The sequence below is a fragment of the Ovis aries genome, chromosome Y, assembly GCF_016772045.2.
Source record: "Ovis aries strain OAR_USU_Benz2616 breed Rambouillet chromosome Y, ARS-UI_Ramb_v3.0, whole genome shotgun sequence".
Classification (NCBI taxonomy): Eukaryota; Metazoa; Chordata; class Mammalia; order Artiodactyla; family Bovidae; genus Ovis; species Ovis aries.
Window position 1 is genome coordinate 3,600,035 of NC_082741.1, and position 12,236 is coordinate 3,612,270.

The 12,236-nt window shown below is 46.3% G+C and overlaps 1 protein-coding gene across 2 annotated transcripts in view; it reads right to left on the reverse strand.

Moving 5' to 3' along the window:
* The window catches only part of LOC101117049 (neuroligin 4 X-linked), a 400,828-nt gene that overhangs the window by 23,166 nt on the left and 365,426 nt on the right, over positions 1-12,236 (reverse strand). For both annotated transcript variants that reach the window (XM_027963519.3, XM_060408629.1), the window contains exon 6: positions 973-1,158. In XM_027963519.3, coding sequence (XP_027819320.1) covers positions 973-1,158 — 186 coding nt within the window. The remainder of the gene's footprint in view (positions 1-972; positions 1,159-12,236) is intronic.

The window sequence follows — 12,236 nt, forward strand, 5'->3', positions numbered from 1 at the left end:
GGCAAAGCATGTGCCTACAGTGTGGGAGACCCGAGTTCAACCCCTGGGTCGGGAAGATCCCTTGGAAGAGGAAATGGCCGCCCACTGCAGTATTCTTGCCTGGAGAATCCCATGGATGGAAGAGCCTGGTAAGGCAGTCCACGGGGTCCCCAAAGAGTTGGACACGACTGAGAGACTTCACTTTCACCCACCTGAAGCCCCCTGTAATCTCCTACCCCACCCCATCCCTCTAGATTAATCACAGAATACGGTGCTGTGAGTTCCCTGTGTCAGTTGGCAAATTCCTCCCTGCTGTCTATTTGACATGTGGTCAAGTCTACGCCACAGAGGATGAGACGGCTGGGTGGCTTCCCGACTCAATGGACATGAGTCTGAGCAAACTCTGGGAGTTGGTGATGGACAGGGAAGCCTGGTGTGCAGCGGTCCATAGGCTCGATAAGAGTCGGACACGACTTGCTGATGGAACAGCAATAGCAGCAACAAAGCTGTAGGATCCCATGCTTCCAGGCTATCCCACGGAGTGTACCTGGGGCTGACTCACGCTGATGTATGGCAGGGGCCAACACAACGCTGTAAAGCAATTTAAAAATTAAAAAGTGCAAAGAAACCCCCACCAAAATAGGTGTGACAGATTGGCATCAAAGGGTAGGACCGAAGGCCAGCTGGAGAATTTCTTTGGAAAAATCACTGCTTTCCATTATTTTAATTGTATATTATATATATAAATAATTGGAGAGAGAAATGGCAACCCACTCCAGTATTCTTGCCTAGAGAATCCCATGGACAGAGGAGCCTGGTGGGCTGCAGTCCATAGGGCCGCACAGAGTCGGACACCACTGAACTGGGTTAGCAGCATGTATATAATAAAATGAAATTATATCAATATAAAAAAAGAACTCTATGGAGTTCACAGAGAGGTTCAGCTCTTGGTCCCAGGGGTCCCCTGGCCAGCGTGGGGGAAGCTCTTCTTACCTTCTGAATAGTGAGACAAGGTCAAGAGGCTGACGCAGGAGGCGCCCGCACCCGAGCCGAAGATGGTGACTCTCTTGGGATCCCCACCGAAGGCCCCGACGTTCTCCTCGATCCAGCGCAAGGCTTGGATCTGATCCAGGAGCCCGTAGTTGCCTTTGGCCGCCTGATCGCCGGTGCTCAGAAAGCCTGCAGAGGAAGACAGGAGATTTGGGGGTCGTCACGTACAGAGTACACAGCCGCGGTGTCGCTGCTACTTGGAAAGGTATTTCATGGGGCACCTTGTTCCTCGTCTGCTTCTGCTCCCTGGACACAGAAGCAATAGAATAGCACCTTTTCATGGCAGAAAGGGTTATATGATATAAACGATAGTTACAATGGTTCTTTCTTTTGAAAAGAAAGCGAAAGTCGCTCAGTCGTGTCCGACTCTTTGCAACCCCTTGGACTACACAGTCCGTGGAATTCTCCAGGCCGGAATACTTGAGTGGGTAGCCTATCCCTTCCCCAGCAGATCTTCTCGACCCAGGGATCGAACCCAGGTCTCCTGCATTGCAGGTGGATTCTTTACCAGCTGAGCCACCAGGGAAGCCCGAGAGTACTGGAGTGGGTAGCCATTCCCTTCTTCTCCGGGGGATCGTCCCAACTCAGGGATTGAACCCAGGTCTCCCACATTGCAGGCGGATTCTTTACCAGCTGAGCCATAAGGAAAACCCAAGAGTGGGTAGCCTATCCCTTCTCCAGCGGATCTTCCCGACCCAGGAATCGAACCGGAGTCTCTAGCATTGCAGGCGGATTCTTTACCAACTGAGCTATCAGGGAAGCCCTGTTTCTTTTGACAGTATAAGGAAATGTCTCACTGGGGCTTTGTATGAGGCACAGCGAATCTGAAATATTCACAATACACGACAGTATCAGAATCCTATACATTTTATAGGCTAGCGGTAAAGAGTCCACCAGCAATGCAAGAAATGCTGATACAATCCCTAGGTTACGAAGACTTCCTGGAAAAGGAAATAGTAACCCATGCCAGTATTCTTGCCGGGGAAATCCCAAGGACAGTGGAGCCTGGAGGGCTACAGTCCCTGAAGTTACAAAGATTCAGACACGACTTAGCGATTAAACATTCATTTTACTAGATCCAAGTCATTACTCCCGTGTGTATCTAGGTTTTCCTTGGAAACAGACAAACAAACAAACAAAAAACAACAACAAAAAAAACTTCAGGAAAAAGAAAAACAAACTAATTTTTCAGGGCAAAAAGTCTGTGTGTCATCAGTGTATGAGATTGTGTGCACTGTTATAACAAGAGTATAGGTTGCCTTTTGCCCACTGACTTCCTCATTAACATTTTATTTAACTCCATTCAACTCACAAATTTCAAAGGAAATTAGAACCATCAGGACATGCCACTTTTAAATAGTTTGGAATGCATCTATCTCTCTTTTTCTATATTAAAAAAGATATTACAGTTACATGCAGAAACTTAACAATTTTTTAATCTCGGCCAAAAGGAAATGCATATTCAAATCTCCCCAACTGTCCCCCCAAAATAGCACGGACTGTGATACTTTCTTTTAAAAACTGGGAGGATTTTAGTTTTTAGTTTTAATTTTAAAAAGTGTAAGCTAAGGAATCAAACCCTAAATGCCACCTTAAAAGCTGCAAAGAAGACCATCTGGGCATTCATTGTGGCAAAGTGATTTTTTTTTGATTTTTGAGATCACATGCCCTTTCGGGTTCACACTGCAGAAATATCTTGACCTGGAGCCTCTGCTTTCCTCTGATGCTTGAAGTCTTCCTGTGGGACAGACAGATGCTCTCTCGCTCAGATTTAAAACTATGAATATTTTATGAAGCGTCCGCCGAGCTTAAATACTAGCACAAACTTTAATCCAACTTTACATGCAAATCTGTCTTGAGTAAGCCTTCTGGGGGGAAGAAAAGAGTCATAAAAAGTTTTTCTCCACCCTACTTCCCACCCTTACATGACCCTACACGAAATATCAATACATCTCCTCTGTGTGGTTGCTGTTCATTTACTAAATTGTGTCCGACTCTTTGCGACCCCATGGACTGTAGCACCCCAGGCTTCCCTGTCCTTCACTATCTTCCAGAGTTTGCCCAAGTTCACGTCCATCGAGTTGGTGATGCCATCCAACCATCTCACCCTCTGTCACCCCCTTCTCCTCCTGTCCTCAATCTTTCCCACCATCAGGGTCTTTTCCAATGAGTTAGTGCTTCCCATCAGGTGGCCAAAGTATTGGAGCTTCAGCTTCAGCATCAGTCCTTCCAATGAATATTCAGGGTTGCTTTCCTTTAGGGACTGACTGGTTTGATCTCCTTGCTAACCAAGGACTCTTAAGGGTCTTTTCCCACTCTGCAGTTTCAAAAGCATCAATTCTTTGGCGCTCAGCCTTCTTTATGGTCCAACTCTTCACGTCTGTACATGGCTACTGGAAAAAAACATAGCTTTGACTACATGGACCTTTGTTGGCAAAGTGATATCTCTGCTTTTTAATACACTGGTGAAGTTTGTCATAGCTTTCCTTCTTAGCAAGCATCTTCTAAAGCCATGGCTGCAGTCACTATCCCCAGTGATTTTAGACCCAAGAAGAGCAAGTCAGCCACTGTTTCCGCTTTTTCCCCTCTATTTTCCTCTTAATTGCAAGGGTTATGACAGTCACATATTTCAGGGACTGCTTATTAAATAAGCATGGCCAGCAAGCACAGTGTTTACATGAAGACAAGCTATTTGGGATTGAAAATAACAGAAATGAGAACCAACGCCTTCAAAGACATCCTTAAGAAAACCTGGAGGGCTTCCCAGGTGGTTCAGTGGTTAAGAGTTCACCTGACAAGCGGGAGACATGGGTTTGATCCCTGGGTCTGAAGATCCCATGGAGAAGGGAATGGCAACCCAACCCACTCCAGGGAAATTCTTATCAGGGAAATCCCCTGGACAGAGGAGCCTGGTGCAGTACCATCTATGGGGTCCCAAAGAGTCAGACATGACTGATCAACTGAGCACAGAAGCAAAGCTGGCAGAAACCCAAGAAACCCTCAGAGTATGTTGGAGAAGACTCTTGAGAGTCCCTTGGACTGCAAGGAGGTCCAACCAGTCCATTCTGAAGGAGATCAGCCCTGGGTGTTCTTTGGAAGGAATGATGCTAAAGCTGAAGCTCCAGTACTTTGGCCACCTCATGCAAAGAGTTGACTCAGTGGAAAAGACTCTGATGCTGGGAGGGATTGGGGTCAGGAGGAGAAGGGGACGACAGAGGATGAGATGGCTGGATGGCATCACTGACTCGATGGCCGTGAATTTGAGTTAACTCTGGGAGTTGGTGATGGACAGGGAGGCCTGGCGTGCTGCGATTCATGGAGTCACAAAGAGTTGGACACGATTGAACGACTGAACTGAAACTGAACCAGCTTCTCAAAACCTAAAACAAAACCGTGAAGGATGAGATCTTTCACTAACTGAGAAATGAGGTTACCTTTCCATAGTTTCAGTTCCATAGTCTGCCTGAGTACTTATGAGCCATGGGGTGTGTGAACCAGGAGGGGATTGGGAATGAATGGTCTGGCTCAAATAAAAGCCGCAAGAATGTGTTCTTTTTTTTTTTTTTTTTTTGGCCATTGTTGCTCTGAAATTGCAATCATCTGGACTCCCAACCTCCTTGCCTGAGTACATACAAGGATGCCAACTGCCAGGATGCACATTTAGGGAACGTCACACAAATCCACTCCCCTCGAGAGTTCATGGGGGTGGCTTTGAGTTGAGTGAGAGGATGGGAGTGTTCAGACATTACCAGGCGCTCCCTTATGTAATTGGCAATTACTAATTAGTCTTTCCTGCCTGAGAATGTCCTGGAATACCCTCTCCCTACACAGGGCATTTCACATGCCTTCTCATAAAATGAGTCCCACTTTGCTCAGGTGGGTGCGGGGGAAGCCTCTTTCAGCCGGCTTTATGGATGAAACCGGTTGATAATGATGGTTTGGGTACCTGATAATAACCATAAAGAGAAAGCCTCTCTCCCTCCATTCAGCTAAGAGGTGATTCCTTCCTAAAGGCTCCGGGAATTTTCTGGCAGAACTGTCCTGGTTTTAACCCATCCTTCCTCCATCCACCTCTCTCCTATGCTTTGCTCTCAGGGAAGGACCTCCTCAGTTATTTTCTGGCTATAAGCCTGACAATCTGCAATGGATGGGAAACCACGAGTCATTAGGAAATCAGAGACCCTCGGTTCACAGTGAAACATGACCGTCTCTCCTGCAGAACGTGGCTGTCCAATAACCTCTGCGATAGGAGGGACCATTAACATTTCGCACCCTGGCAAATCCTACTTCTAAAAGCATCCCATGGAAAGGTTTGATGCTGGCAATTCTAACCTCCTTCCAAAAGGTCTGCAGGAAGCAGCTTTCCATGTGTCTCTGAACCCCAGCAAAGGTTCGCAGGAGTGTTTTGAAGCTGGTGTTTCCATAGTGTCTGACATGGAATTTTCATTTACTGCTACAACCAGGGATGGCTTTTTTCACTCTTTATTCACCTTTTATTTTGTGCTGGAGTATAACCAATTAAAAGCGTTATGACAGTTTCAGGTGCACAGCAAAGGGATTCAGCCATACATATAGATGTATCCGTTCTGCCCCAAACTCCCCTCCCATCCAGGCTGCCACATGACACTGAGCAGAGTTCCCTGTGCTGCACAGCAGGTCCTTGCTGGTTCTCCATGTTAAATGCAGCAGTGTGTCCATGTCCATCCCAGACTCCCTAACTATCCCTTCCCCCATCCTTCCCCCTGGGAACCATAAGGTTATTACAGAGTACTGAGCAGAGTTCCCTGTGCTGTCCAGCAGGTCCTTGCTGGTTCTCCACATTAAATTCAGCAGTGTGTCCATGTTCATCCCAGACTCCCTGGCTATCCCTTCCCCCATTTTGTTCTTTTTAGTGCTTCTGAGTTCCCATGGCAGGACCAGAATTAACGCAAGTGATTTTGTATTCCCTGTGAAAGCATACTGCTTTCCTCGTCTAAGCGTCAAAATACAGTGTTTGATGGATTCTCCTGGTGGTCCAGTTGCTACAACTTTGGCTTCCCTGGTGGCTCAGACGGTAAAGCGTCCGTCTGCAATGCGGGAGACCCGGGTTCTATCCCTGGGTCGAGAAGATCCCCTGGAGGAGGAAATGTCAATCCACTCCAGCACTCTTGACTGGAAAATCCCATGGACGGAGAAGCCTGGTGGGCTACAGTCCATGGGGTCGCAAAGAGTCGGACACGACTGAGCGACTTCACTTTCACTTTCACCTTTCAAAGCAGGGGGTGGGGAGTGCAGGTTCCATCCCTGGACAGGGAGGTAAGATCCCACCAGTCTTGTGGCCAAGAAACCAAAACATAAAGCAGAGGCAACAATGTTTCACAAATCAAAGACAGACTTTAGAAATGTTTCACATCAAAAATTCTAGAAACAGAGCAAAACAAATTGCAGTGCTTGATATAATCCAGACAGAGCATGGGCGGCGGTTTCCTGGCGTGCGATTGTCTGAGCAACAGGACAGCAGCTTGTCAACCGGGGAACAATCACACACTTTACCAAAGATCGGAGGGTCCGAAGGGGTCAGGTTCCCAGATAAGCTTGCAACTTCCCTAACGTGCTAGAGATGAATTCACAGAAGCCAGTCCCTCAACTGGCCAAACCCGGTGATTTTAAACAAATAGCTCCTTTTCACGGACACACACTCCTGGCTCCAAATCCTCCAAGCATCTCAGCTGATGAAACGTTGGTTTTTGAGATTTACTGTCTCTGAAGTGAAGCTTGTAAGTCAGTAAGCCGCCCCCCTCCCACCACCACCAACGTCAAGTGAACAAGGAGAGAGACGCATAAAAGAAGTCACTTGAATTTGGACAGATTAGGGACTAGATTCAGAGAAGGCAATGGCACCCCACTCCAGTACTCGTGCCTGGAAAATCCCATGGATGGAGGAGCCTGGTAAGCTGCAGTCCCTGGGGTCACAAAGAATGGGACATGACTGAAGCGACTTAGCAGCAGCAGCAGCAGCAGCAGCAGCAGGGACTAGACTGATACTGAGTTTCATTCAAAGCTGAAAGGAATAACACACACACACACACACAAACACGAGATGTGCTAAGTAGCTGGGTGCTTATTTTAAAATGTGATTCATGGAAAAGATGCTTAGAAAACCTAGATCCCATCTCTCATTGCACGGTGAATGAAATGAGTATTGTGTGCACTGTATTTGGTCTAAATATTGCTCTGGAACAGAAAGTTGAGGGTTTCAGGATGGCTAACCAGGATCTAAAATGTTCCTCATTCAACTGAACTGCAAGAGCTTAAAACATTGGTTCCAGAACACACAGCTTTCTGTCTACTTTCAGTTGGCCGTAAGAAGCCCAGTGGGGTCAGATGTATTAATAACTACACTTCAGTTGTTTGCAACATGACTTTACTGCCACAGATGATGTCATCTCTTGAGAAATAATTCATTACCTAAGCACGAAAGATTGAGGGCGGGCGGAGAAGGGGACGACAGAGGATGAGATGGTTGGATGGCATCACCGACTCAATGGACACGAGTTTGAGCAAGTTCTGGGAGAGAGTGAAGGACAGGGAAGCCTGGCGTGCTGCAGTCCACGGGGTCACAAAGACTCAGACACGACGGAGCAACTGAGCAACAGCAAGCACAGTAGGCATTTTTTTTTAATGATCATTAAACAGAAGATGACAACTAAATGGACATAGAAGAAAAGCATTTACATTTTCAAGGTGCTTGCATTTGAGAGAGAATTTTCTATTTGTGCACACAATATTTAATTCAACGGACTAAAAGCAAAAAAGAAATGTGTAAATGAAAACATTTCAATGAGAAAAGTCACACAGTTTACTTCAGGTCATGTAAACGAGCTGGAACAGAAATCTGTATAACAAGAATCAGAGCTAAGGTAGAAATACGAAGCAGGACAATAAATGCCCGTTTTTGTTCTTTGATGCTTACAGAAAATCATTGCCTGGGTGTGTTTGTTACGAGGTGAAACTGAAGTTTTCTTCTTTAAAAAAAAAAATTTCTTTATTTGTCCCTGTGGGGGCTTAGTCGAGGCATGGGGAACCTCGGTCCCTGACCAGGGGTTGAACCCGGCCAGGGAGCATGAGGTCTTAGCCACGGGACCATCAGGGAAGTCCCTGAATTTTTATCATTGGATTCATTTATGATTTAACGAAAGTGCACAGGTTCTAAAGAATGGGATAAAACTGGAAAAACATTTAAATTCTGCGGGCGGGATAGGCAAAGCTATTTGGATTGTGTCTGATTTTAGTTTGCATTTTGCTTAAAAATGCCCCAAGTCGTAACTAGTGCTACTTTTATGATATTCCATTGCCATCTCAATATTGCACAGAGTCACAGCAATTTCCAGTGTCGGGAGAATAAATCTAAGGGAGTGATGACGGACACATGATTTCTACAGCACGTGTTTCAGAACTTGGGGCCCATGACAGTATCAGTGGGATCCCTTGAACCATTTTTATAAAGCATATTCTATCCCTGACTGTGGAGAAGGCAATGGCACCCCACTCCAGTCCTCTTGCCTGGAAAATCCCATGGACGGAGGAGCCTGGTAGGCTGCAGTCCATGCGGTTGCTAAGAGTCAGACACGATTGAGCAACTTCACTTTCACTTTGATGCACTGGCGAAGGAAACCACAACCCACTCCAGTGTTCTTGCCTGGAGAATCCCAGGGACGGGGGAGCCTGGTGGACTGCCCTCTATGGGGTCGCACAGAGTCGGACACGACTGAAGCGACTCAGCAGCAGCATCCCTGACTGACAATTTACACTGAGCCTGCACAGATGTCTTAGAGTATTTTAGCTGAAAATATATGGATTCACAAAACTAACACTCATTAAATTTTGGAAACAAGATACAAAACGATAAAACTCTTATTTGTTATACAACACTGATCAAAAGGTGAAGATCATTGATAAACATATTTCATGATGATGAGAATTTGGCAACAGCCAGTCTGGAGCCAAATCCCTTTTGAGCCAACAAGATTTTTTTTTTTTCTTAAATTAAAACCTCATCCTTGAATATTTTCCAGATTTGTTGATAAGAAGTCTGAGCACCAAAAAACAGATGCTTTTGAAATGTGGTGCTGGAGAACACTCTTGAGAGTCCCTTGGGGAACAAGGCGATCAGACCAATCAATCCTAAAGGAAATCAACCGTGAATATCCTTTAGAAGGACTGATGCTAAAGCTGAAGCTCCAGTCCTTCAGCCACCAGATGTGAAGAACTGACTCACTGGACGAGGCCCTGATGCTGGGAAAGATTGAAGGCGGGAGGAGAAGGGGATGACAAAGAATGAGATGGTTTGATGGCATCACCAACTCTATGGACATGACTTTGTGGAAACTCCAGGAGAGAGGGCAGGACAGGGAAGCCTGGCGTGCTACAGTCCATGGGGTCGCAAAGAGTCAGACACGATTTAGTGACTGAACAACAAGAAATTCAGCTGGCTGTCATATCGTTTTGATTTGATCTCTTGAATAGCTCATACACTTCATCACTCCTCAAGGGTGCATCGCGGTGTCCAAGATAAGAGGTCTGATTCACTGACTCAACCTTGCTGCTTCCAATCCATCTCTACACCATCAGTATAATCACGGTGCTCCCCAAAGCATACAAAAGGACAAAACAGACGAAAATCAAAACTTGAAAACCTCTGACTCAGCAGTTCTGTTTCCACAAATGCTTTCTATAAAAATCTCTGTTGGTACAGAAATAGCCATGCGAGGGTTTGCAGTGCGCTACTGCTCAAAATTTTTAAAATATATATATTATTTTTGGGGGCCAAGCCTCATGGCACGTGGGATCTTAGTTCCTTGACCAGGGATTGAACCTGAGTCCCCTGCGTCGGAAGCACAGAGTCTTAACCACTGATTGACCAAGAATATACCTACCCATTATAATTTTGAATGTAAGATGTGTGGACAGCATCAGCAAATTAACTGGCATAAATTTGAGCATACTTGGGAGATAGTGGAGGACAGAGAAGCCAGGCAGGCTGCAATTCACAGGGTCTCGAACAGTTGATCACAAATTAGCAACTGAACAACAATCGGACATCAATGACAGCAATCTCAAAATCCATGAATAGATTTGCTGCATGAATTCTGTTGGCTGAATCCATGACACAGGAGGCTGTATACGTATATAAAATTATACAGAGTATTTCTATGTGTAAACACAGAATCACGTCTAAGATGTCTTCAGAGAAAACGGAATACTTTGTCTTATAGATCCCGTTTTTATGACCATAAACAGAAGGGTGTGTGAAATAAAAACTCTGCAAGGAAATCAAATAGTTCATAGTGCTTGTTCCAAGGAAGGGACTTCCCTAGTGGCTCTGACGGTTAAAAATGTGCCTGCAATGCGGGAGATCCAGGTTCAATCCCTGGGTCAGGAAGATTCCCCTGGAGGAGGGCTTGGCAACCCACTCCACTATCCTTGCCTGGAGAATCCCATGGACAGAGGAGCCTGGTGGGCTACGGTCCATGGGGTTGCAAAGAGTCAGACACGACTGAGTGACTAATATTAAGAAGGTGGCTATAAGTGATTTTCACACTTAATTTTAAATAACTGGCTTTTTTCCCCATGTATAACTGCTTTTCCACTCATTGCACACCAACATACACATGTATACAAACAACACAGCAAGCTTGTGTGAAAGTCAAATGTATTAGTGGGATGTCCAGGGCCATCCACTGTGGTCCACCTGTACATCGCTGCCCATGTTTGACACATGCCCTCTAGCCAACAAATCTACCACATTCCACTTGACTGTCCCCTGGGATACCCCTTGCATCTCCATCTCTCTTTGTACACATCCATCTTCGTACACACTCCATCTCTTCCTGGAGGTGAAACCGAAAGTCACTCAGTCTTGTCCAACACTTTGTGACCCGATGGTCTATACAGTCCATGGAATGAATTCTCCAGGCAAGAATGCTGAAGTGGGTAGCCATTCCCTTCTCCAGGGGATCTTCCCAACCCAGGGATCTGACCCAGGTCTCCTGCATTGCAGGTGGATTCTTTACCAGCGGAGCCACCAGGAAACCCACTGATGTGGGTAGCCTACCCCTTCTCCAGAGGACCTTCCTGACCCAGGAATCAAACCAGGGTCTCCTGCATTGCAGGCGGATTCTTTACTAGCTGAGCCACCAGAAAGCCTACTGGTGTGGGTAGCCTACCCCTTCTCCAGGGGACCTTCCTGACCCAGGAATCAAACCAGGGTCTCCTGCATTGCAGGCGGATTCTTTACTAGCTGAGCCACCAGAAAGCCTACTGGTGTGGGTAGCCTACCCCTTCTCCAGGGGACCTTCCTGACCCAGGAATCAAACCAGGGTCTCCTGCATTGCAGGCAGATACTTTACCAGCTGAGCTACCTGGGACCTGGGAAACCCATCTCTTCCTAGGACGCCCTTTATACGACTGCCAGCATCCTGTAAGGTCCCTTCCTCCAGTACATACAGCCTCACTTCAAACCTTACTATCATATCATGGAGCACAGCACCACCCGGAGACTGACTCCATAACCTCTGTGGTCCATCCCTTTATGCAGGAATCAACCACAGACATTTAATCTCTTATCCACCACCAACGCGAGTCCCTTCTCAAGTTCCTCCTAATGGTCTTAGTTCTTTCAAGTCAGTAAACTGCATTGAGTGAGTTACGGTGATAGAACCGAGCACTTTCTATGACGGGTTTCTGCTCCCAGGTCAGGAGCATGTTAATACTTTGTACTGGAGTCACGCAGTAGGGGGCTTTCCAGATGGCGCTAATGGTAAAGAATCCACCTGCCAAGGCAGGAGATTTGGGTTCGACCTCTGTGTCGGGACGATGCCCTGGAGGAGGAAATGGCAACCCACTCCAGTATTCTTGCCTGGAGAATCCCATGGACAGAGGAGCCTGGCGGGCTGCAGTCCATGGGTTCACAAAGAGACACAGCTGCACAAAGGTGTGCGAACACGCACACATACACACACACAGAGGCAGTCAGCTTTGGCTTTGAATGTGCAGGAAAGCCTCGCATTTCTCAGCTGTAAAGTTGAGAAGAGTACATCTCAGTTTGAACAGCACAGCTTGAGAAACTAACTGGATGATGTGCTTTTGAAAGCATCGTGCTTCTTGGAGAGCTCATATACATTTTACACTTTAACGTTCTTCATGACACTACAAATTGTATTTAAGAC